At 35.4% G+C, this 27705-nt stretch overlaps 1 protein-coding gene across 7 annotated transcripts in view; it reads left to right on the top strand.

Moving 5' to 3' along the window:
• The window catches only part of Cpeb3 (cytoplasmic polyadenylation element binding protein 3), a 181125-nt gene that overhangs the window by 59626 nt on the left and 93794 nt on the right, over positions 1 to 27705 (top strand). For 5 of the 7 annotated variants that reach the window (XM_078038110.1, XM_078038113.1, XM_078038122.1 and 2 more), the window contains exons 3-4: positions 11365 to 11524; positions 21938 to 21994. In XM_078038110.1, the coding sequence (XP_077894236.1) occupies positions 11365 to 11524; positions 21938 to 21994 (217 nt within the window). The remainder of the gene's footprint in view (positions 1 to 11364; positions 11525 to 21937; positions 21995 to 27705) is intronic. The other 2 variants (XM_078038134.1, XM_078038136.1) reach the window with 1 other exon arrangement.

A 27705-nucleotide genomic window follows, 5' to 3' on the forward strand; every position in this document is an offset into this window, starting at 1 on the left:
TTCTGTTTGTTCAGTGTTTTTCTTCCACCAGAAAGAGGAGTTTTTCTCAGGAAACTGAGAACTAGGTTATGTGCCTCTATTTCTCTGGTCCTAGATGATCAACTTGGAGTGAATTTCTTTGTTACTTAACCAGGTTCTTTGCTTTAAAACATACACACACGTACATTGGTGACCTCTCTAGTGGTGGCCAGGGAGTAACAAGGAAGAGCTATAATCTATAATCCGTAATCTGTGCGTACCTGAGCTGGCCATTATCACTTGGATCCTGAAATAGGGGAGAACCCTAGAACACTGTTAGTCCAAACTGGCATATGTTGCTTTATGACTTTCATTGCCATAGGACTTTTTGCATAAAAGCAGCTACTCAGTTTCTAACTCTGAGAGTCAAGAGGATAACAGGGGGCCACAGCAGAAGCGTTCACGTCGCGGCCCCTGTCAGATTCTGATGAATCTGCGAATTCTGCTGCACATCTCACCCAACCACTCAACTCAAATAACAGTTGAAATAAACAGTAGCAAGGTAGACTTATAGGTATTTTTTATGTTCCAGTAATGCTTCTAGGTGGATACTAGATCATTTTAAGTCGCTTCCTAGTCATAAATGGGATGAGCTGAGTCACTGAAGAACACACAACATATACGTGTGTGTGTATATATATACATACACACACATTTATATACACACATATATATATCAAAAATTTGTCTTTTATATATTTATACTATATATATGTGTGTGTATGCACATACACACACATAAATTATTCATCCATCAGGAGCAATGGGAGACATAAGAAGATGCTGTTTATAGATAATATGTTCAGTAATTATCCATAGATTCCTGAAGGAGTTTGAAGACATCCTCAGAAATATGGCACACATAAGATAGATGACATTAGTTATTTGGCAATAAGGTTGCTTTTTGAATTTTACTGCTGTCTGCTTTAGGTTTAATTACTTGGGTCCTTTAGTAGCTCCTGAATGGAACAGCTAGAGCTGGTCATGGTGGTACATACCTGTAATCCCAGCAATTTAGGAAACTGAGTTAGTAAGAGGATTGCAAGCTTGAGGTCAACCTCAATTTAGCAAGACATTGTCTCAAAATAAAAAATAAAAAGGGCTATATATTTGCCTCAATGGTAGTGCAGTCCTGAGTTCAATTCCCAGTACCCCTCACACTAGTACACACAAAGTAATTAAGTCTTATATCCTATACATAAGGTTGATGATTAGTAGGTAGTATCATGGTTTCTGGTAAAACATTAAAAAGGCTTTAAAAAGTAACTTTATTGATATAAGTTTACCTTTAAAAATTTTTTTTTAGTTGTAAATGGACACAATACCTTTATTTTATTTGATTTGGTGCAGGGGATTGAACCCAGTGCCTTACGCATGCTAGGCAAGCGCTCTACCATGGAGCCAAAACTTTGGCTTCTATGTTTTTAAATTATAGAATTATGTGTATTTATAAAATTGTGCCTCAAAATTCAATTCTGGACCTATGTTTGTCACCCCAAAAAGAGACTCCATGCTCTTTGCAATCAATTCTCACTAATCTACTTGCTATCTTTATCAATAATTTGCCTTTTCTGGACATTTCATGTAAATGGAATCATACAGTATGTGATCCTTTGTGATTGCCGTCTTTCATGTATCATAATGTTTTCAAGAAGTTCATCTATGTTATGGCATCATAGTATCAATACTTCATTTTTTTTAATTTTAATTTTTAAAATTTGTTTTAATTAGTTATACATGATAGTAGAATGCATTTATGCGTAGATGGGATATAGTTTATCATTTTTCTGAGTGTACATGTTGTAGAGTCATTTTGATCATACAGTCACATATATACGTAAAGTAATAATGTCTGTTTTGTTCTACTATCCTTCCTATCCCTGTATCCCCTCCCCTTCCCTCGATTCACTTCCCTCTACCAAATCTAAGGTAACGCTATTCTTCTCTAGTGCCTTCCCCCATCCCCCCACCCCCACCACACTCCCGCACAACTTTATTGTGATTTAGCATCCACATATTAGAGAAAACATTCAGCCTTTGATTTCTGGGGATTGGCTTATTTGGTTTAGCATGTTATTCTCTGACTATCCATTTACTGGCAAATGCCATGATTTCATTCGTCTTTAAATTGATTATATATACAAAGAAAATGTGATATAAATATTCATCTGTTGAAGGACCCCTAGGTTGCTTCCATAGTTTAGCTATTGTGAATTGAGCAACTATAAACATTGACATTGCTGCATTACTGTAGTATGCTGATTTTAAGTCCTTTGGATATAAATTGAGGAGTGGGATAGCTGGGGCAAATGGTGGTTCCATTCCAAGTTTTCTGAGGAATCTCCATACTTCTTTCCAGAGTAGTTGTATCAATTTGCAGTTCCACCAGCAATGTATGAATGTGCTTCTTTCCCCACATCCTTGCCAACGTTTATTGTTACCTGTATTCTTGATGTCATTCTGACAGGAGTGAAATGAAATATTAGTGTAGTTTTTATTTGCATTTCTATAATTGCTAGAGATATTGAACACTTTTTCATATATTTGTTGATCAATTGTGTTTCTTCTTCCAAGAAGTATATGTTCAGTTCCTTTGCCCATTTATTGATTGGGTTTTTTTTTTTTTTTTTTGGTGTTTTTTGAGTTCTTTATATATCCTAGAGATTAATGCTTTATTGGAGGTGTATGTAGTAAAGATTTTCTCCCAGTCTGTAGGCTCTCTCCTCACATTATTGTTTCCTTTGCTGAGAAGAAACTTTTTAATTTGAATCTATCCCATTTATTGATTCTTGATTTTACTTCTTGTGCTTTAGGAGTCTTGTTAGGGAAATCAGATGCTAGGCCAACATGGTGAAGATTTGAACTTATGTTTTCTTCTATTAGGCACAGGGTCTCTGTTCTAATGCCTAAGTCTTTGATCCACTTTGAGTTGATTTTTGTGCAGAGTGAGAGAGGTTTAATTTCATTTTGCTACATATGGATTTCTAGTTTTGCCAACACCATTTGTTGAATAGGCTATCTTTTCTCCACTGAATATTTTTGGCACCTTTGTCTAGTATGATATAACTGAATTTATGTGGGTTTGTCTTCGTGTCCTGTATTCTGTACCATTGGTCTACAAGTCTATTTTGGTGCCAATACCATGCTGTTTTTGTTACTATAGCTCTGTATTCATTTGTTTTTATTTGGTGAGTAATATTTCATTATATGAATATACCATAATTTGTTTATCTGTTCCTTGGTTGATGGGCATTTGGGTAGTTTTTGGTTCTGGGAAACTATGAATAAACTTGTTTTATAACTTTGTTATAAACACCCATGTGCAAGATTTTACGTGAACATGTGTGTTTATTTATCTTGGGTAAATACTTAGGAGTGGTCTGCTGAATTTTGAAATTAAGCTTATGTTTATAAGAAACTGATAACTGTTTTTCCAAAGTGGTGGTACCATTTTGCATTTTCACCAGCAATTTTTGAGAGTTCTGATTGTTCTGCATCCTAGTCAACTTTTGGAAATGTCAAAGTTTTTTGGATTTTTAAAATAATTAATTAATTAATTTTTTGGTACTGGGAATTGAACACGGGGGCGCTTAACCACTGAGCTACATCCCCACCCCTTTTTATTTTTTAAAATTTGAGATAGGATCTCTCTAAATTTCTTAGTGCTCCACTAAGTTGCTGAGACTAGCTTTGAACTTGTGATCCTCCTGTCTCAGCCTCTCAAGCTGCTGGGATTACAGGAGTGCACCACCACACCCAGCTTGGATTTTTTTTAAAAAAAAAGCCTTTATAATATATGTGAAGTGCTTGTTAGTTTCAAGTGAAAATTATGCAAAATAAAATCACCAGAATGACAATTTAAATATGAAACAAGCATTTACTATATATCTACCGTGTGCTAAGCTCTTTTGTAGTAATGGGAATATAGAAATAAGACATACCTCTGCTGCCATGGGACTTACAGTTTGTTGAAGGTGACAGGCATGTAAAGAAGTAAATATGATATACTAAGTTAGTGCTGTTACCTGGAGTCATGTAATATGGGGTGGAAGAAGTGTTTAACTGGATGTGTTTAGCTGGATATGGTCCATGTTGTAGAAGGATTTTGATGTTTATGATCAGTAAAAAGATAGGAATATGAAGAGCCACATGTACTTTCGCATCATGTTTAATGTTAGGTTTTGGTAGCAAAGGTCAAGCTCCCTTTACATTATTATATCTATAAATGCCTACTAAGCTACTTGTGATACTATCCTGCTGGCTAACTACACAATGACTTCAAGTGACATCAGCTAATTACTTTCAGAAGTCACACTTGCACAGTAACCAGGGGAAGGGAAAACTTTAAGTTGTAGTCACTGCTTTCTTTTTACCTTCATGTATCTTTCTGTATCTGCTCATCTCTGTCTTTTACCTAGTACACTGCCAAACCCTATAATCATTCTTTTTAAAAAAGTGCTTATGTACTACTCAACTATGTACTGTTTACCACAGTCAGTAGCAGCTGCCTCAGACATTTGCAATTTTTATACAGTTGACCCCTCTAGAATTTTCCCTGAGGGATTTGGCCTCAGTATGTAGGGTCACTTCAGGTGAATAAGGGATTCCAAGAGCTGTGTTTCCCTGTATCTGATATACAGAGCCTCTTATCTGATCTGCCTGACCAAAACCAATGTGAAGAGCTGTGAAAGAAGATTAGGACTATGGGGAACAGGAAGAGACAAGACAGAAATGTGCTTCCAGTTGAGTCATGCTCATCTAATTTTTGAGCATCCTTCAGAGCAAGTGAAACTATTCTCAGTTTTTTTTAATCTTTCCAGAATCTTAGTTAGCTTGGTTTGCTATTACGCTGCAAGGAAAAGTGTAATCTGATAAAGAAAGGTTAGGTAATATGAAATTAGTCATCCTCAAGCAGAAAAAGATGGGACCAGGGTGTGATGATGCATGCCTATAGTCCCAGCATATCAGGGGGCTAAGGCAGAAGGAGTACAAATGCTGATGCTGGAGTTTAGTGTTAAAGTACCTGTGAGTTCAATCCTTAGTACTGCCAGGAAAAATAAATGAAGGAAGGAAGGAAGGAAGGAGGAAAGGAAAGGAAAGGAAGAGAAAGAAAGAAACATGGGGACATGCCTAATCTTATTCCAAGCTGTATTAAGGGTTTGTGAGTATTTTTATTGCATTAAAAACAATGTTTAACAATTTTAAGGAATATTAACATTCACAGCAAATTTAGATTATTCTCTCCACTCCCAACAGAAAAGGGAGAAGTTTCAATTTCATAAGGACTTTAGGTTAGACTAAGGAGCACTTGCTTGCCCTTGTGTAACTGAAGGAGAGTGTAGATTCACCTTTTCCAGAGGCCTGTACTTTATTAGTAGTCTCACTAGGGATAGTTAAAACCCTCATTCCTTTTAATTTTTTGCATTCCTTTTTATTTTTTGCCCTTATTATTATTATTATTATTTTTTTTTGAGATAGAGTCTAAGTTGCTGAGGCTGGCCTCAAACTTGTGATCTTCCTGCCTCAGCCTCCTGAGTGCCACCATGCCAGGCTACAATATACCATTGATTGAGGACTTGATACTTGAGAAGAAAATCTACATTTGAGAAGCTTTTTTCCTTTCCCCTCAGGTTAGTGAGGTTAGATTTCCCCTTTATTTGGAAGCAGTTTTAATGTTAAGGCAAACGTATGCTAGGCCGCTTGCTACTTCAGCAAAGTTCAATTTGATATAAAAACCTCTTGCTTTTGACAGATTGTGACAGATAACAGCAGTGATTGATTTAGAAGTACAAATTCCTAGACTTCTGCTCTGCAATACTTTGGAAGTTTGTTACTACTGATCTAATTTAAAATTCATTGTGGAATCCTGTCTGTTCTTTTGGTGTTCCTAAACAAATTCTGTGCTTGAAATCACTTCATGTTGAGCTTTGGAGTATTGCCTCTTTGGTGAGGCAATCAGGGTGAAAAGTTCCACAGATCCTTTTCTTTCTTTGTTAGAGATATCCTTCATAGAAACTAGGGAGTGAGGAACCGTAGTGCCAAAGTGGTGGAGGACATAGAAGAGATGCAACTAAAGGCCTACAATAGAAATTTTGAGAAAACAGAGGGATGGGAAGAAATTTCAAAATCAAATTATTTTATAAAATGTGTAGTAGGATGATAACTTGATTTCTCTTAAGGAAGTTAACCTTGTATTTACTTTGTAGGAAGGATATGTCTTTGATAAGTGGGGGAGATACAAGTACATATCTATTATTGGTTGAAGAAAGCAAGTTGCACAACAGTATGCCCACTTTTATGTTTACAGGAAAAAAAATATAAGACTGAATGTATTTTCTATAGGTACGTATACAGAAAAAGAATCCCTTGGTATCCATGGGAGTTGGTTCCAGGATTTCTATGTAGATACCAAAATCCACAGATGCTTAAGTCCTTTGTATAAAATGGCATAGTATTTGCATATAACCTGTGAATATCCTCCTATACTTTTTGTTATCTCTAGATTACTTATAATACATAATATAATGTAAATGCTATTAAATAGTCATTATTCTATAATGTTGGAATAATGAGAAATCTGTAGATGTTCAGTACAGATGCAGTTTTTTTTTCAAATATTTTCAATTTATGGTTGGTTGAATCCATGAATGTGAAATCAATACATATAGAGTTTCAACTCTGCATTTTTAAATATTTGCAAGAATACCTGCCAAATATATATAGTGATATGGAGAGTGGAAGAAGACACGCAGCATTTTTCAAATAGTATGTACTATGGTAGAAAGTAAGAACAGTAGGGTAGAAACTTAGAAATGACTAGTTATATGAGTTCTTGGTGTTATAATCATTTAACTTTGAAATGTTTTATCTATGTATATATTAAAGCCTTCCTTCAGGAATTCCTCTTTTTGTTTTTCTGTATTATTTTATAAGCACATCTGTCCTTTCCTAGCCCTTTCAGATATCTTCTCACCTTTTGATTTTTGGTCTATTCTATGTCCCATTCTCCCCAACTATGCCCCCAAGGTTCATGAGACAACTGCAGGTAATCAGGGTGGAAGCATTGGAATATTATTGTCATGGACATGAGAATCACAGACAGGTTCATATCCTGATTTCTGATCAGCTTTGTGACTTTGAGTAATTATATAACTCTGTGAGCTTGTTTTCTCCTCTGTGATTCAGAGATAATACCTACCTTGCAGGGTGGTGTGGTGAGGATTGAGAAGCCATCATAGTTAATCTTATCATTTAGTTCCAGACCTACTTTAATTTTTGCAGATACTGTTGATCTTTGCAGTCTTTTACTTCGTGTCTCTAGGAGAGAAAAGACCTGGGTATAAGCCAGAAATTGTATAAAGAGGTCCTGGATTCCTCTCCCAAGTAAAAGGCAGGTAAACTGGGCATGGTGGCACATATTTGTAATCTCAAGATTTAGAAGGCTGAGGCAGGAGGATTGCAAGTTCAAGGCCAGGCTCAGCAATTTAGCAAGACCTTGTCTAAAAATAAAAAGGACTGGGTATGTAGCTCAATGATAGGTACCCCTGGATTCAATCCCTAGTATTGAACATAAAAGAAAAGAATGAGTAAATGGGATGGGCTAGTAGTACAGGTAGACTCAGGCCGTGCTGGTGAGTAGATCAGACTGCTTTTTGAGGTTAATTGTCACTTGAACAAGAGTAATTCACCAAGGGCAAGTGATAGATTGCTTATATGGTAGAGTGAAGTCAGAGAGACCTCTATGGATCATGTTAGAATTAGGCTAAAGGGAGTGAAGGAGTGTATGTGTAGAAACACTTAATACTGAAGAGAGTAGGAGGAAGTCAGGAAGGTGGTACAGTAAAAGTCCTTAAGAGCTTGTCTGGATTTGACTAAATTTGAGCCCTGCCATTTGTTAGCCCCATAACCTTCAGCCAGTTACTTAATCTGTCCGAGATTTGCTTGCTTAAATTTATAAGATGGTGCCAAAAGTTACCTCCTTTATAGAGTTGTGAGGTAATTTTAAATTCTTGACAAATTTATTAATATTAAGTCAAGCCGGGAAAGAAAAAAAAGCAGTGATTATATAGTGGGAGTGGGCTGCTCCTATATATATAACTAACTGATAATGTCTGCCATTGATTATCTTTAAAGAAAAAGAGTCAGTAATGGGATCTATTATTTATAGATGTCCTAATGCTTCTTGGTGTGCTTGCTTGTTAAAAGCAAACAAACAAAAAAAGAGAAATATTTTCTTTTTGCTTATATTGGGAAATAAAACTTACAAAAAAAATCTAACAGGTAAGTTGCTACTTATGACTTTTATAGTTGAATGCTAAATTGTGGCTGCCTTTTCCCTGTACATGATTTCCTTTGAATTTCACTACAGATTTTTCAGTTTCTCTGTACTTTCTGTTCTGTGTCTTGTTGGATTCCTGGTTAATAGTTATTTCAGCATCGTTTAGTACTTATAAAACAAAAAAGATGAATGGTATGCAGCAAATATAAATTGATGAGGCATGAATGGAATTAATTTTAATGAGAAAATAAGTCTCTTAGAGGACTGAAGTTTTCTCAATTAAGAAGCCTATAACAATTCTGTCATGCTTTTCACATGGCATATGTCTTTATCTGTTAAACATAAGTGAACTCTGCTGGGTTAGCATTGTGACCTTCTGAAGATTTAAATCTGTGTTCCAGGGTTATCATAGAAGTCTTTTTGAATTATTCCTACTATTATAGTAGGTACATAGTACAGATGCCTTGTTGTACATTCTATCTTTTAGTACTGAAAACAACCATGAAGAGGGAATTATCATCCCCATTTTGTAGATGAAGATGACCAAGGCTTAGAAATTTTTTCAAAGTGACATGTCAGTTATTTGGAGAGGCAGAATTTGAAAATCAGATTTTGATTCCAGTTTGTGCTTTTTTTTTTTTTTTTTTTTTTTGTGGTACTTGGATTGAACTCAAGGGTGCTTAGCTTAGCCTCAGAGCCACATTCCCAGTCCTTTTTATTTTTTTATTTTGAGACGCTTCACTAAGCTGCTTAGGGCCTCACTAAGTTGCTGAGATTGGCCCCAGGCTTGTGATCCTCCTGCCTCAGCTTTCCACCCGCACCCTGCCAGTTTGTGCTTTTAAAATTTAACTCACCAACTGCCTGTCTCATCCATAATCAGAAAACTACAAAGCTGGCTTTCTGCAAAATGGCTAAGTTTGTTTATCGATGCTGCTCCTCTTCTATTCCCTTCCTTCAATTTACTGCCCAAGTTACTGAATAGAATCATATATAGAAAGACTTAAATTGAAGAGTCACCCAGTCTAATGGTTCTCAGCAAGTCATAATTATCACCTGGAACATTTATTTCTTTTAAAATTATGATGAAGTGGTTTGAGCTGGAACCCAGAAACTTGTGTTTTTAACCTGAGCTACCTGTTATTTTGACGGTCTCCTTGGTTTGGGGACCATTTCAGTTTAGACACATAAATCCTCCTCCCATCACTTTTGCCAATTTTCCTGACAGGTGGTCATCTAATCTCTGATATCCTTTTGTGACAGGGACTCACTGCCACCTTGCCAAAAGGTCATTTCATCCACAATTAGATGTAGTGCTATGTTTCTATAGTTTTCATTAACTACCCCATATGGATCAAATCAACAATTTTGGACAGATTTTTATACTCTTTGGGCTTAGCTTTGAGTTTAGATCCTGGTTTTAATCTTTTCTAACCCTTGCCTTCTTTATATTTAAAATGAGTATGTGAAAGATTATATCAAGAATTAGATGAAAAAATAGAAATGTCCTGAGTGGAAAGATTGTTGAATGCCATCAGTCTTGTCTTACAGTTTCCTTTCAGCCTCTTCTGAAAGGATCTCATATCTACAGTTAGAAGTGTATTCTAGTTAGAAGTGTGGTTATGATAGAAGGCGCCTAGATATTCATTATGGGATTGTCAATGCCAGAAATAGATTGTCATTTTGCCTCCTCATCAGCATACTTGTTTACTTCTGGCTTTTTCTGTGGAGAAAGAATATGATACTTCTTATGGGGATAGATAAGCCTGCATTTCTGGAAGTTCAGCTTCACTGCTTAAGTAATTAGAGCTTCCACTGATAATGTAAACCCAAAGCAAAACAAATGATCTGTCAGAAGACCTTAAAGGTAAAAGAAAAAAACTTGAGTTATAGAAACCAAACTGGAGAACAGCAATAAAAACCTATGTTTCTTTCCTATCCGAGGATAAAGAAACTAATGAGTGCTGTTCATTGGAGAGGGGTAAGTGATCTAGTGCAAGGCTGGATAAATTATACACTGTAGTTTGATTTGATTTAGCTGTTGAGATGTATGTCTTTTTTTGTTCTTGTTGTTGTTTTATTTTTTCTTGGTAGTACTAAGGATTGAACGCAAAGGTCTCTTACTACTGAGTGATACCCCTAGTTCCCCCCTTTTTTTTCTTTCCTATTTTGAGATAGGGTCTTCTTAAATTGCCCCGGCTAGCATTGAACTTACAGTCCTTCTGCCTCAGCCTCCCACGTTGCCAGACTCTAGCCTTTCTTAAAAAAAGCAATCAAAGTCTATTTTATAGAATTACCTTAGGCCATAAACTATACTTCCCATTAGGTTTAGACTTGAAGAACTTGTAGCTTATGGTCTCTGGTGGGCTGGAGTGAAATATGGTAGAACAGGTTTTTTTGTTTTTGTTTTTGTTTTTGTTTTTCCCCCTTTTTCACTTAGTTTGTAGTAGCTTTCCCTTTTCAAATTGTTTTTTACTTACACATTATGGAAATACTACTTTGAGTTAAAAATTTTTTTATTAGTGCTTTTCTGAAGGTAATTTTAGTACTTTGGTCACATTTTTATTAGTGTATCTGAAGTATGGAATTTGTCACTCATAATATTAAAGATATCCATTACAATTACATTAAAATGATAATCACCTTTTCATTCTTCAGAGAAGTGAGTCTGTTTGTAAACTGAGTACTAACATTGTGGTTCTCCTCTGGGGGTGGGAGAAATTTCTATTCATTTAACAATGGAGGCATGGGATGGAAGGTAGAGGGCAAAGCTAATTCACTTGACCCTTTTGAATTTACTTTTTCACTTCATTTGAGAGAAAATCAGTGTCCATTAGTGAGGCATTGACTTTATAAAATATTAGGGAAGAGGATTCAATTTAATTAATTTTGGAAACTAGAATTAAATATAATAGGCCAAATCATTAGTCTTAATGAAAGGAAGGACTGTGTTTTTAGAAATATTTTTAACTTTCATTCATGTCATCAATCCACAGCAGGAAGCAAATGATTTGGTATTTACTTTATGAAGTAATTTTATGTATCGTCTTGTTCTGTGTTTTTATTTTTAGGACCGGAGTAGGCCCTATGACACTTTTAACTTGCACTCGTTGGAGAACTCCTTAATGGATATGATAAGGACTGATCATGAGCCTCTGAAAGGTAAACACTACCCTCCCAGTGGCCCACCAATGAGTTTCGCTGATATAATGTGGAGGAATCATTTCGCAGGTTAGGAATATTCATATGTCCATTCCTTGCTTGGTGTTTTAAGCAAAAATCAGCTTTTTAATAATTGTGATTTTTTTGTTTTGTTTGTTGTTTGTTTTGTTTTGCTTCTGTAAAGCTTTGTGGAATGTATTTAAAATTGATTTTTGTTTTTAACCTGGGTTCAGCTACCTGCAATAATTAAGGTTGATTGCTTTATTCAGTAATGTCTGGAAGAAGCATGTGTGGGTTAGCTGAGGTCATGGTTATAGCATGAGACCAGAAGATAAATTTTCTGAGCTTTGGGCATTTGGAAACCTAAATTTGCATAGTTCATTTAAGTCAAGGTATACTGCAAGGAAGTATGAAATTTAGTAAATTAGTCTTCAAAGACTACTTCAGAAAGCTTTGCATAAAAGGATTCCTTTTAATTAGAGTATTATCACTTTCCTATAGGAAGTATTATAACACAGATTTAAGAACAGCCAGTGACCCTTTGCATAGTTTGAAGCTAAACCACAAGAAAGATATATAAATGTTAAAGTATATAAATGTTTTGGGTTAAATATAAGGCAGAGAGTCTCAAAGGTCAACAATATTAGGACTTCCTATTTTAGAGTTCATATAAATTTAGGACAGATGTTGCATTTATAATTACATATCATTCCTTTTATGGATTATAGGATTTTTTAGGTACCCTATAAAATTTTAAATACTAATACAAATTTTCTGTGGAAATACCCCACTTAGGTTAGGACCTAAATATATCTGAAAACTGTGAAGAGTTTGCCACAGGGATGCCCATCTAATGTGAACCTTGGTTCTTTCTAGGCCTTTATATAGGGTGTGACTGACTATGAACATCTGACACTTACTTCTTCAAGACACATCAGAAGTTCATTCCATCATTTTCTTTTTATACTTATGATTTTCTGCTGATTTTCTCAGTTTTCAGTGAAAAGTAGTAGTTATAGTAGACTAAAGAAAGTAAAAGATTTTCAGAAAAGCTAGATATATATTTTTAAATATTTTTGGGGGGCTGGAGATGTGGTTCAAGCAGTAGCACGCTCGCCTGGCATGCGTGCGGCCCGGGTTTGATCCTCAGCACCACATACAAACAAAGATGTTGTGTCTCCCAAATATTAAAAAAATAAATATTAAAAAAATTCTCTCAAAAAAAAATATATAATTTAAAAAATGTTTTTAAATTGTAGATTAACACAATACTTTTATTTTATTTATTTGTTGGTTTATTTATTTTATGTGGTGCTAAGGATCAAACCAGTGCCTCACATGCACTAGGCAAACACTCCACCACTGAGCTACAACCCCAGCCCCAGAAAAGCTTTATTTTAAGGCCTTCAGAAGCAGGAAAAAAAACCCATTATTATGTTTAGTTATTGTTACCACATCTTTCTTCAGTTAAAGATTAAGTACCTGGTAATTTAAAGCATAATTCACTTAGAAGTGAGAAAGATGTTTAAAAAAACAACAACAACAAAACATTCACAGTCTATTTTGCATTTTTAGAATATTCTAAGGCTACATATGTCATCCTTCTATAGTATAAATAGCTATAAGCCTTTCCTATTTATTCTAAAATATTCAACTCCTGTTCTTTTATGCATACATGTCTTATTATGGGCTGTATTCTTTTTGACTTGCAGTAAAAGATTATGAAAGGTTATTAGATTGTAGTCTAAAATAATTTACCAGAATTTTGTGTACTTAGGTTAAGCAGAAGCTATTATGTTCCGTTGAGCAGTTCGTTTCATCGAACTGGCATTGTGTAAGGAGGGAACCTCACTGTGGGGTAATATAAATACCTGATTCTATATGTGGTGGTCTTTTTTATTGCAGGCCCAACTACCTCTGCATAGCCTTCCTTATTAGCAGTTATGAGGTTTTGTCTATAAAAGCTTGCTGCACTGTGCTTATAATAAATATATTCTAATAAGTTGAAAGACACTTCATGCACACTTTCTTATAGCCTCCTTATGGTTGCAGTTTCCCAGTTCATCATACTAATTACCACAGTGATTTCATAAAAATGGACTACTTTCTTGTGATCAGTGATATCAATATGTCATTGTCCTTTGTGCTGCGGGGTGTTTGGGCTTCCTGTTTCCCCTTTATAGCCAGGGGAGTTTTAGATCTGATTTATAGCATCGCATTTGGTCCTTATCACCTATTACCATAATGAATGATACTTGCACCTTAAAATGTTTTAAGTAATATTAGTTTTAAAAAGTAGCGAAAACTGTTAGAACTAAAAGGTAAATAAATAAATAAATAAATAAAGCATTGTGGCTAGCCATGGTGGCTCATGCCTGTAATCTCAGCTACCCAGGAGGCTGATGCAAGAGGAACACAAGCTCAAGGCCAGCCTGGACATCTTAGCTAGATTCTGTCTCAAAATTTAAGACATTAAAAAGGACTGGGAATGTAGCTTAGAGATAGAATGTCCTGTGTTCAATTCCCAGTACTGCAAAAAGAAGGAACCAAGCAAGCATGCATGCGTTGTGATGGTGTGTCCTTTAGTTTTCTATTTCCCATATAGTAAATATTATCCATGTTTCTCTTTGATCTTTATAATTTCTTAATAGGACTTATATTGGGAATTGTAGGTTGTTTACAGTTTTTCCTTTATTATAGATAATGCTACCATGAATGAGTTCAGACATATAGCATATCTTTAAGGTAAATTCATAGTGATGGTCTTTGGGTCAAAAAATGTAAACAAATACATGGATTAAGCTTTAAGAGAAGTATGGGGGTGGGGGTGTGGCTGGAATTGTGGCTCAGCGGTAGAGCGCTCGTTTAGCACGGGCGGGACCCATGTTCGATCCTCAGCACCACATAAAAATAAAGGCATTGTGTTGTGTCCATCTACAGCTAAAAAATAAATATTTTAAAAAAAGAGAAGTACAATAGGCTAGGGTATCTACTGTGTGACTTCTCTATGGGCACATCCAGAAACACTTTTCGTTATTCCATCCTATCTTCAGTGTCCCCTGCCTACACTTCAGCCTAGAGTCTTCTTATTCCAGTTGAATATAGGAACACTATTTTAAGGGTCTCAGATCTCAAGTACAGGGTGGTGGAGTTTTGTTTTCTTTGTTTTTGTAGCACTGGGAATTGAACCCAGAGCTTCCCACATGCTAGGCAAATGCTTTACCACTGAGTTTACACCCCCAGCCTTTTTAATTTTATTTTGAGACAGAGTCTGACTAAATTATCCAATCTGATCTAACACCTGTGATCTTAGTCTTCCAGGTGGCTGGGGTTACAGGTGTGTGCTACTGAGCCTGCCTAGTAATTGTCTTTTGTATGTTTCTTTGTCTTGGTGGTTTTTTCCCTAGAGCTCAATTTACTTTTTCTTCAGGGGAGAAAAAAAAAAAAGAAAAAGTGCTGGTGATTGAATCCAGGGGTACTCTATCATTGAGCTACATCACTAACCATTTTTAAAAAATATTTTTATTTGAGACAGGGTCTTGCTAAATTTGCTGAGGCTGGCCTTGAACTTGCAATTTTCTGCTGCAGCTTCTGGAGTTGCTGGGATTACAGGCAGGTGCCACCATACCCAGCTGATCTCTGCTCTTATTTGTAGTAGATTGAAGGGAAAGCCAGCTCTTCTCATATCTATGATAATTAAGGGGATTTCTAGTGTTGAAAGAAGTAGGATAGGAGAGGAAAAGGGCTAGGGATAAAACTCAGTGATAGAGTGATTGTGAGCATAGATTTCATCCCCAGAACCCCCACCCTCAAACATACACACACATACACAGAGGTGATGTAGTGGCTCACATCTGTAATCCCAGTGACTTGAGAAACTGAGGTATGAGGATCACAAGTTCAAGACTAGCCTCAGCAATTTAGTGAGACTCTTAGTGACTTAGAACCTTTTTCAAAATTTAAAAATGGGGGCATGTACCAGAGTGGTAAACTCCCCTGGGTTCACTGCCCACTACTCCCCTGACCAAAAAAAAAAAAAAAAAAGGTAGAGGGAAGATTCATCTCTATACAGTCTTTATAGTTGTCCCCTGACTTGAAAACCTGATTTCATTAGTCATACTCTCTGTACTCTAGAATAATAAGGGAATACCAACTTCAGTGTGCTGGCAGAGTTGGTGATACTGGGAAGCAAAGATCCTATCCTCTAGCTAGGGAGGCACTACATCTAGTCAGAAAACAGGGAGGGAGTCACTTTTGCTTTATCCTGAGCCATTTCCTTAAAATAAAAGATCTGGCTGACTGGGAGTAGGGGCTAATGAAGAGTTTTAATAATATATTTGAATTTTCTGTTCCTTTGCCATTTGTGAAACTTGAAAAATGAAAAGAGCAGGTATCAGTTAAGAACTGATATTGAGGGTCTTGCTTTTCAAAGGTATACTAAAACAGAGGAAAAACCAGCGTATCTTCTGATAATAGTGCTTTAGGTACATTTAAATTGACAGAAACTTGGAAGGAGTGGATGCTATCCCTTTGTTGTTACAAAGGCATTTTTATTCATCACAATTTAAATTTAGTATTATAGAGACTTTCACAAAATTGTCCCCCTTTTTTGGAATTTTGAGATTTTCTTGTAAGAAAAATGCATCTTCACTACATTTTGATGACTGACTTCCTGGATGTTCCAGAAAAATACATTGTCTCTTTACTTCTGATGCTTGAATCATTGCTTAGTTTTATTTTTGTTATCTCTCTTTAGCCTATCAGTGCATCTTGTATAAAATTAGCAGATTCCACCAGTGGTAGAGCTTTGCCAGTAAGCATGAGGTCCTGGGTTTGATCACCAGTACCATGTATAAGTGCATGCAAGTGCACATGTGCAAATATATACATGCACTTGAGCGCAGGCACACACACACACACACACACACACACACACACACACGCACACACACACACATACACACACACACACACACACCAGATTCTGTAAACTATTAGGGGACTGGTTCTGAATCAGCAAGAAGTGATTTTTCTATACATTTTTTTTTTTTTTTTTTGTACCAGGGATTAAACCCAGGGTGCTTAACCACTGAGCCACATCCTTAGCCCTTTTTGTTTTTTTATTTTGAGACAAGGCCTTGAATGCAGCCCATGCCCATCAACTTTTTTTTTTTTTTTTTTTTGAGACAGAGTTTTATTTTGTTGTCCAGAGTGGCCTCAAATTTCCTGGGCTCGGGGCTGGGGATGTGGCTCAAGCGGTAGCGCGCTCGCCTAGCATGCGTGCGGCCCGGGTTCGATCCTCAGCAGCACCACATACCAACAAAGATGTTGTGTCCGCCGAGAACTAAGAAAAAATAAATAAATGTTAAAATTCTCTCTCTCTGTCCCCCTCTCTCTCTCACTCTCTCTTAAAAAAAAAAAAAAAAGAAAAAAAAAATTTCCTGGGCTCACGCAATCCTCTCATCATAGCCTCCTAGGTAGCTGGGACTACAGATTTACACTACCTTGCCTAGCTTTACATATAGCATTTTAATCATCTGACAGTTCTAAAAGAAAAGGATTTAGAAATTCTGACTTATTGTTCTAAAGTACAATCTTAAGTGAAACAGAGGCACAAAAGATTTAACAGTTTGCTGAAGCCAGGTGTGGTAGCTTTGTGAGATTGAGGTGGGAGAATCACTTGAACCCATGAGTTTGAGACCAGCCTGGGAAAAATGCTGAAAATTATTCATTACTGATAGGTGAAGAAACTAGGAATTAAACGTAGGCCTAAGCCTTTTACTTTGCTGATTAGTTATTTGGGACATCTTTAGAATATATAGTACCAGAATTTAATGATTTCCTTTAGAGAATTTTTTAAATTTTTTTTCTATATTTTTACATATTGTATCTTATAGATACATTTTCTTTTTTATGAATATGTTTTCTTAAGGAATATGTTGCCAAATTTTTAGAAAAAAAGTGGTGGGAAATAACATTCAGTAGAATATACATTTTACCTTATAATCTTTTCTGGAATATATCGCTAATATGTTGTTATGTAAAGCTCTCTGAAGATGGTGATTTGAGGAAGGTACAGCAGTTTTTCCCCAATTTATAATGTATTGCACAAGTAAAGAAATGACTTTCATCATTAATTTTGAATTAATAAAAATTCCAAGTTTTATTTTGGACACATTCAAGTTTAGTTTTAGTTGAACTCTGAAACTTTAGTTTTAATAACTAGATTTTTTTTTTAAAGAGAGAGTGAGAGAGGAGAGAGAGAGAGAGAGAGAGAGAGAGAGAGAGAGAGAGAGAATTTTTAATATTTATTTTTTAGTTTTTGGCGGACACAACATCTTTGTTGATATGTGGTGCTGAGGATCGAACCTGGGCCGCACGCATGCCAGGCGAGTGCGCTACCGCTTGAGCCACATCCCCAGCCCCAGACGCTCATTAATAACTAGATTTTAAAATATAAATGTGAATTAAGCTTATGGAACTGATTTTTACAGTATAAATAACCATTTGAAACCCTTTTCTCTAAATTCTCCCTTTATCCCCTCTCAACCTTATTTATCAGGTGCTATGTAGTAGGCAAAGTGGGACATAGTCTCAGATTTCCACAGCATCATTTAACTCAGTAAAACCAAGTATGCCTTCCAGTTTTTGAAACCTTATATTTTGCACTAAAAAGATAGCTAGCTGACAAGAACAATTTAAAAATAGCAGACCATGGACAGGTGACAAAATGTCACACTGGCAGCACCAGACTGCATTAACAAAAATCACCAGATGTCACACACTTGATTCAATTTTCACAGCTGATTAAACAGCAGTATTTGTTGGACAAAAGGAAGAAAAAAGAAATGGCCTCATCTGAATTTGGAACTAGTTTTCCTTTTGCTGTTATATATTTTCTTTCTTGTCTGAAACCCCTTAACAACCATAAAAATGAGTACATACAACATATTAAGAAAGAATATATAGAAAAATTCTAGTCTTAGAAAAGAAACCATCCCATATGCACACTCCTTAAATTGGAAGAGTATAAATCAAAATGATAACTGTGCTTGTCTTTAATGATATAAAATCTTCATTTTCCTGTACTATCTAATGTATCTCCAGTGAGACTGTTGCATTTTGTAATCTAAACTTTAATTTTTGAAGAGGTAACTAGCTTGCAGAAGCCATAAGTGAATTTATTTATTTATTTATTTATTTATTTATTGAAGTTCTGAGGCAAGTAATCTGCCACAGAGCTACAGCTCTGACCCATAAGTGATTTTACCAAAACAATACAAAACAAAACATAACAAAACAAAAATAACATTTAATTGGAGGGGAAAATTAAATTATATTTAAATAATTGGTTATATCGTTCTGGCATTGACCCCAAGCTTTTTAAAATAAAAGCATGTGTTGTTAGCTTTCATCCACAGATCCATTGAAGTCAAACAGAATTAGGGAGAATACCAGGAAAAGTAAAAAGTGCTTTGCTTTTCAGCAATTAGTGATGCCTTCCATCTGCAAAATAGTGCTTAAGGCTCTTGTTTTTCTTCCTTAAAAAAGATTGAATTGGAAGTAATCAGCACAGGATAGAGAATGATAATTAGAAAATAACCCAGCTTCATTCCAGTTCAACTTTCTAAGCTGAAAAGTTCTAACCTCTTATGAAAAGAGTCAAAAAGGATCCAAGCTTTGAGTGATGAAAGCAGCACCCCGTTAAGTTTGAGAATATTTGTCCATCCAGAAATATACAAAAATTGTTATTTGGTGTAGTGGCTATAAACTAGATAATTCTTTCCTACAAACATAGACATACGGAATAAAAGAAGTTGAATGAGGATCGGTTGAATTTGGGCTTACTTGATTTCCTTGGTAACCCTTTATTATTCTAGTAATATTAGGGTACCTAGCTTTGTAGGAACTACATCCTTCTCTGAGTCACATCTAATATTCATGTATATTAGTATTTGGTAGTCAGGATTTTCTGGAAATAATGGAGGAGAGAACACTGGTATAGCTAATTGAAGCCAGAATGTAAATTGTTCTTACTGAGTCAAAACCCTGTTCTGGTGACAGATTCTTCTATAATAGTTTCTGATGAAGGTTATGGTAGGAGATAGCACTCATTACATATAGTATGAACCATAATGTTCAGGGACTTTAAAATGACTTAAAAATCAGAAAACATAACAAGGCATATGGAACATTTGCATATGTAGATACATTAGGTGTGTCTTCCAACAATGGGATACTTTTTGAAATTTCTAATAATTAGCTTCTAATAAATACAAAAAGGTCTGAAATCTATAAAAATAGGCATGGATTTTCTGTCAAAACCATTATAATGGATTCTGAATAGGAATTTTAGTATATTATAAATGCTAGCAAGATAGTCTCTACAAAACTAGGACAATTGCAATATTCTTTGTCCTAATAAGATTTAAAATAATAAAAACAAAATCATTTTTATTGAAATCCCTGTAAAATGCTTACTGGCAAATTAGAAAAATTTTATTAGAATTCATAAATTGTTGATGATTTTTCTGTTCTTACACACACACACACACACACACACACACACACACACATCAATGCAAGTGATACACCTACACTTCTGAGGAATTTGATTTTTATACACTTTTTGTTGTTTTGAGGGAGCTGAGAATTAAACCCAGGGCTTTGCACACACTAGGCAAGTATTCTTCCAATGAGCTACACCCCCAGCCCTTCACTAATTCTTAGTATGAAATGACCTTTCACAAATTATCATAGAATATTTAAGAAATTAGGATGTTTTGTTTAGGTAAAAAAACATAATTTTTTCCTAGGACTTTATAATTCCTCCTTTTTATTCGAGGTAACTGCTCTGTTTCTTCTTCTGTGATGCTTTTGTGCCAGAAGAGCTTGATGATGCTTTTTTTCCTGTAATCTTCAATAACAGAGTTTAATACCAAGTAATAATTGTCTCTTTTGCAATTATGTATAAAATCATATTCATTGTAAAAATCGATCGATTTTACTTTATCTCCAGCTTTCTCTGTTAATAACTGTTTTCTCCCCACATATATGCTTGACATTTTTAAATTTAAATAGTGGTTGTGAAATAGAATTAACATTTTCTGAGAATTTCATAATCCTTGACATAACTGGACATTAAAACCTCAAAGAGCTAGGTATAGTGGTACATGCCTATAATCACAGCAATTTGAGAGGCTGAGGCAGGAGATTGCAAGTTCGAGGCCAACCTCAGCAATTTACTGAGGCCCTAAGCAACTTTGGGAAACTCTGTGTCAAAAAATTTTAAAAAGGGCTGGGATGTAACCCAGAAGTAAAGCACCCCTGGGTTAAATTCCCAGTACCAAAAAACAAAAACACCAAAAAAAAAGCTCCGTGGTAGAGTGATTCTCTGAATTCAGTCCTCAGAACAGCAACAAAACAAAACCTTGTAGAACCAAGTTTATACATATTAGCTTTAAAAACTGTTGTGTTAATAACTGTTTTGTTGAAAGAATTGGTCAAAAAATTTTACCAAGTACATTTTCCCCCATACAAGATACTGTTTAATTTTTCTATTGATATATCCACTTCTTGGTCTCAAATAACAAATGAAAAAAAAATCAAATATCTACATCTTTCACTTTTATCCCTGAGGGTCATTAGTTGAAACTTCTGATTCCAGCTCATCATCTAGTAGACCAGAGATTTCGAAACTCTGTGAAGGGCTAAAAAGTAAATATTTTAGGCTTTATAGGCCACATGGCCTCTATCGCATATTATTATTTGTTTTTGTTTGATTTTGCAACCCTTTAAAAATGTCAAAATAGTTCTTAGCTCAGAGACATACAAAAACAGGCAGTTGACCAATATGGCCAAAAATTTTCAACTCCTGTAATAATTGTAAGAATAAAGGTCTGGAAATTAATATTATGCCCAAGGTCATAAAACTAGTTAATGATGGGGAAAGCATAAAAACTCTCTATATTTTTAAACCAGTAATTTTTTCCCCACTCTGTTACATAAATTTCACTATCTTTCTTCTGGTTGCCATTCTAATAATTATGTTGCAATTTTGAGTCATTATGAAACCTGTTTCTTTTTATTGTCTCTAAGCTTCAAGTTTATATACTTTTTTTTTTGGCTGCTTGAATTTGAAAGGCACTATGAATGATTGTTTAAATTAAATTCTTAATACAGGGAATTGGCATGTTCAAATTGGAATGTGGAAGATGTGAAAATTTCAGACTATTATAACAGAAGCTTCTTTTTTGTTTTGTTGTATTTTATTTGTATTGAGACTTTGCCTTTGTTTTAAGACTTTTCATGTGTATGTTTTATGACTTGATTTACAAAGTTGTAATTGCTTTGGCCTTTAGTAGCATTTTTGTTATAGATTGATCTGTTTTAACTTTTTGTAATGTTAATATTTTATAATGTGTCTGAAATTATTATATTGAGTTTTCTTTGGCTTAAAATAAAATTACTTTATTTTTTTAGGTCGCATGGGAATAAATTTCCACCATCCGGGAACAGATAATATTATGGCACTTAACAGTAAGTCCTCGTATGAAATATTCTGTAAAAGCAACAATCATGTTTGCAACATATGATTTCCACCTTTCTTATTAACTGTTCATTATATTTCAACCTTTCATTGAACATAGTGTCGGCCATTATTCTATACCAGTAGTTCTCAAAAGTGTGGTCCTTGGGATTAACACATCAGCCTTCCTTAGGAAATTATTAAAAATGCAAAGTTTCCAGCTCTTCTACATACCTACTTAATCAGTTTAAGGATGGGACCCAGAAATCTGTGTATTAAGAAGTCCTGAACAAGATTCTGTGTGGGCTAAAGTTTTAAAATTATGACTCCGTGGCAGAGTTGGCAAACTATAGCCTAGTAAGTCAAATCTGGCTTAATGCCTGGTTTTTTATTTATTTTTATTTTTTAAATTTGTTCTAATTAGTTATACATGACAGCAGAATGCATTTTGTTTCCCTTTTTAATATATATATTTTTTAGTTATAGTTGGACACAATACCTTTATTTTACCTATTTATTTTTATGTAGTACTGAGGATCAAACCCAGTGCCTTGCATGTGCTAGGTGAGTGGTCTACCACTGAGCCAGGATCCCAGCCCTGCATTTTGTTTCTTAGTGCCTATTTTTGTAAATAACAGTTTATTGGAACATAGTCACACCCATTCATTTATAGATTGTCTGAAGCTCCTTTCCTGCTACAAAGCAGAGCTTACAAAGCCTACCCTATTTACTGTCTGACCCTTTTCAGAAAATATTTGCCAACTCTCACTCTACATCATTAAAGTGGGGCAATGAAGGAAGGAGATTAAGGGGGAGGAGTAGGGAAGAGAATGTGAATGGATAAATCAGTTAATTCATACGTAACTCAGAATCTTCTCATTATGGGCAAATAGCTGACATGTATTTTAAGCTGAACATCCAGGGGTCTCCTACATTAGTGAAATTTGCATGTTATAGGTGTCAGTAGCTTTGTAGGTTAAAATTGGTTTTGACTAGTATAATTGTTGGGTTAAGTACTAGAGCAACAAAAATTATATACCAGAAAGTCATGATATATTATGTATATAATATAATATGTATATTATATCAGTTATTGTGTAATATATCAGTTAACACTGGAAAAAATATCTAGCTAGCATCAAGTCTCTTTCTAGTGTTATAGACCAAATAGCTTTACAGAAGAATAGTCTCTGAATAGAAATCGATAGTCACAAGGACCATTGAATATCTCAGAATTGAAATTTTCTTTTCTATCAAGTGAGTGAGATCAGATTGTCCTCTCTCATCCTCCCAGATAGTCAAACTGATTTATATACATATGGGAGAAACACTTGGTAAATCTAAGGCTGTGTTATTCCTTTTCCTTTTCCTTTTTTTTGGTACTAGAGATTGAACTCAGGGGCACTTGACCACTGAGCCACATCCCCAGTCCTGTTTTTGTATTTTATTTAGGGACAGGGTCTCACTGAGTTGCTTAGTGCCTTACTTTTGCTGAGGCTGGCTTTGAACGCATGATCCTCTTGGTTCAGCCTCCCGAGCTGTAATGATTACAAGCATGTGCCACTGTACCCAGCTCCTTTTCCTCTTGATTAAAGATATTGAAATACCAATGAAGTTCCTTAAGACAGATATTTCCAAAATATGTATTCCACATTTCCTTTGTTCTGAGATGCATTGTGCTTACCATTGAGCACTGCTGAGAACCACTGGCAGGGCTTTGTGTTGCAGGTTAATCATTTAAAAAAAATAAATATATAGCTGGTATCCCCTCCTTTGGAGGGTCTTAGAAATAATAAAAATTCTGAAGTATTTAATTCTCATTTTTAATTTTTTTTTCTTTGGTTTTGATGCTGGAGATTGAATCCAGGGCCTCAAACATGCTAGGAAAGTGCTCTACCACTGAGCTATTTCCCCATCCCTTTTTATATTTCATTTTAAGACAGGATCTTGCAAAGTTGCCCAGGCTGGCCTCAAATATGGGATCTTCCTGCCTTAGGATCCCAAGTAGCTCAGATTCAAGGCATCCACTGTCATGTTCAGTTCATTATCTAATTTCTAAAAGTAGGGTCACTTTACATTTAGATTATGCTACCTCTACTTTTTTTTTCTAAAGGGATGGAATTAATAAGCATACTTGCTGAGTTTTAGCAATAATTAGTTGTGAAAATGCTTCAGTTAGATGATTGGACTTAGAGTTGAATATAAAAGAACAGTATGGTAGTGTGTCTGCCTGAAGCAATTAGTATGTATATGAGAAAAGATCTAATTTGACATGATGTAAGCCATCTTTTGCAAGAAGGAGAGAGTGTAATTTGTGACATTTTGGGTAAAAAAGAAGCTAAAAGACATTTTTCTTCTTAAAAGGTTTTGATTATCTTTGATTTGATTTTCTTTAACTCTCTGCTTTTAAATAAGATATTTCATTTAAGTCCTTTCCACTTTGTACATGTTGCTCAAATTACCCTTTTAGCCTCAATTCTCTCATCTTTGAGAGAAGAGGATTGATTAGGTAATTTTAATGCCTGCTTTCAGCATGTATCTTCTGTGGTGGTCTGATATATTTCAGAGTACTAAAAGGGCCATTTTGCTGTTATCTTTATCAAATGTTGATGAGCTCCACATGGTTGCAGTAGGATGGCACATAGGAAAGGGCATCAATATTCACATGGTTCTGTGGAAAGACATCAATATTCACATGGAGCCCTATTGGCTGCTCAAAATACACCATAAAAACAACCAGAGTTTGGGCTGGGGATGTTGCTCAATGGTAGAGCACTTGCCTAGCATGCATGAGAATCTGGGTTCTATCCCCAGCACAACAAGAAACAAAACCAAATAAACAGCAGACACAGTGGGTGGCACATGCCTGCAATCTCAGGAGGATCACAAGTTCAAGGCCAGCCTCAGCAATTTAGCCAGGCCCTAAGCAACTTAGTAAGACCCTGTCTCAAAAAATAAAAGGGCTGGGAATGTAGCTCAGATATTCAATCCCCAGTACTGAAAAACAAAAACAAAAATAAAACAACCAGAATTTGACATTTGCACTGCTTACTGTGAATTTTCTTTTGAAGTTTGGCTCTAACTTGAGGTGATCTTAATCCTCTTTGGGAGGTACTTCTGGGACTTTCAGGCTTTGACATATTTGCTGTGATAAAACTTTTCTCCCCTTTTGTAGAGTTAAGCCCAGATCATCCAGCAATGTATGTAGCACACATGCACACATACATACTTGTGTAGTTTTTGTCTCCTTTTTCTGTCTTCTGTCCTGTGACTGGCCTGTTTTCCTTCCTTTCCCTGAAGTTTCATATAGAAATAATTGAGATGAAGTCACAGATATTAAAACTTTATCCAGAATTTGTGATTATTGGAAGGGACTCGATTGAAGTTGAGCCATACTTTCAGGAAAGCAGTGGCTAGTTAAGAAAATTGAGGATGCTTTTTTTTTCCATAGAGAAAATAGGCTGTTATAAACAAGTAAATATTAGAAAGTTACTTGATGTGTACAAAATTAAAAACAGAGGAGTAGTGTGGTTTAAGTGATAGTATCATTGGCTCAAAGAAGGTATCTTCTAAGCCAGCTGGAAAGCATGTGAGACCTGAAGAGAAAACAGTGAATTAGCGTAGCCTTGAAACACATGTCTGGAGTCAGGCAAATCTGACTCTACCTCTTATAGCTATAGGACCTTAGGTCCACATTCTTAACTCCTCTTTGCCTTTGGTTTCTTCACTTGTAAAATGGAGAGCATGATCACTTTGCAATATATCTATATCTTTTGTGTGTATGTGTGTAATACGGGGATTGAACCCAGGAGTGCTTTATCACTGAGCTACATCCCCAGCCCCTTATTATGTTTTATTTTGGGACAGGGTCTCACTAAGTGCTGAGGCTGGCTTTGAACTCGGGATACTTGTGCCTCAGCTCTTGGTAACCAGGCCTGGCAGCTACATATAATGTTTTTTTTTTTTTTCTTGGTACCAGATATTGAACCCAGGGGTGATTTATTTATTTATTTATTTATTTGCTTCAGGTGGACACACGATGTCTTTATTTTATTTTTATGTGGTGCTGAGGATCGAACCCAGTACCTCACGCATGCTAGGCGAGCATGCTCCCACTTGAGCCACATACCCAGCCCCTTTATTTTTTATTTTGAGACAGGGTCTCACTAAGTTGCTTAGGGCCTCAGTAACTTGCTGGGACCAGCTTTGAATTTGTGATGCTCCTGCCTCCTGAGCTGCTGAGATTACAGAAGTGTGCCACTGCATGTTGCTATATATAAATCTTATAAAGCTCAGCATAGTGCCTGATTTGTAGATAATGCTCAAGTTAGCTACTGTTGTAGTTGTTTACATCAGTTTTATTGCTGCCTTTTTAAGATCTTTTTTTCTTTGCATATTAGATTTCTAAAACATGAATGTATCATACACCATTTATATTTAGATAGATGTTTTCCTGATAAAATTTAAGGGCGCACACCTGTTAATCATCTTGTAAGGCTAGAGTGACTGTACTGGGATACATTCCCATCTCTTTGGGGTGAATCTTTTTTTTTCCTGGATGAAATACTTTCTGTCACCTGACTTTGGAATATGTGTCTTCTTTGGGTCCTATAGCCCCTTCACAGCTGTTACATCTCTTGTGATATTCGAACTATTTATGATAGCTCCAAAAGGTAAATAATTTAAATGTCCCTCAACTAGAGAATGTATAAAGAACTTGTGGTACATTCATACAATGACATCGTATTCAGCAATAAAAAGGAAATGGACTGTTATGACATACAATTAATTATATTAATAGCTCTTAAAATAATTATTCTGAAGTAAAAAATAAAAACTACACCAAAAAAAGTCCATATTAGATGATTCCACTAACATAAAATTTTAGAAAATGTCAACTAAACTACTGTGACAAGACAATAAAGCAGCTTCAAGAAGGGAGTTTTTGAAGTCATAGTGTCCTCTTTTTTTTCTTATTATAAGTTGCATCTAGTTGAGTGAGTCTCTGAATCTCCTTAAGCCTTAGTTTAAAAATCTACACGTGGACATTTAATGATTCTCACCCTAACCTCGTCATTGTTTTGTAAGATTCAGATGAGCTAAGGCAGATATACAAATAAAATATTTTACTGCTACATTTGGGAAGAATTCAGAAAAGATATTGTCAGAAAAAAACAGGACAGAGGTTCAATATTGTTTAAAAGTTCATGCCATTTTTTCCTCAGATCTTTCAGATTGTAATTAGAGAATATTCCACGGTAAGAGGTGAATAAGAAATCTGAAGTATTACTTCCCCTCTGACAGGGTGAAATGATTATTTACCCTCATTCTTACTTATCAAACTGTCTAAAATATTTATAAATTGAAGCATCCAAGAATAAAACTGGAACAATCTAAAAGACTTAAAATTTTAATTTCTTAAAAAAAAGGCAAAAACTAAAAAGGGCTGGGTTTGTTGCTCAAGCTTGCCTAATTTGTAGGAGACCCTAGGTTTGATCCACTCCCCCCACACACACACCAACTAAACAAAACCCTAAGGACATTCATCTAGTTTGAGGAGTTCTGAGGTCGTTGCTTGATAAACATTTTATTCATAGCTGACACACCAAGAAACTTGTAACTTAAGGTTATGGCATCTTCCACATTTTTCTCTCATTGATTCCTTGAAAGTATTTTGGAAGGTTTTGATTTTATTTCTCTTTGAATTGAAAGCTTCCAGTGC

Source organism: Ictidomys tridecemlineatus, chromosome 1 (genome assembly GCF_052094955.1).
Source record: "Ictidomys tridecemlineatus isolate mIctTri1 chromosome 1, mIctTri1.hap1, whole genome shotgun sequence".
NCBI lineage: Eukaryota > Metazoa > Chordata > Mammalia > Rodentia > Sciuridae > Ictidomys > Ictidomys tridecemlineatus.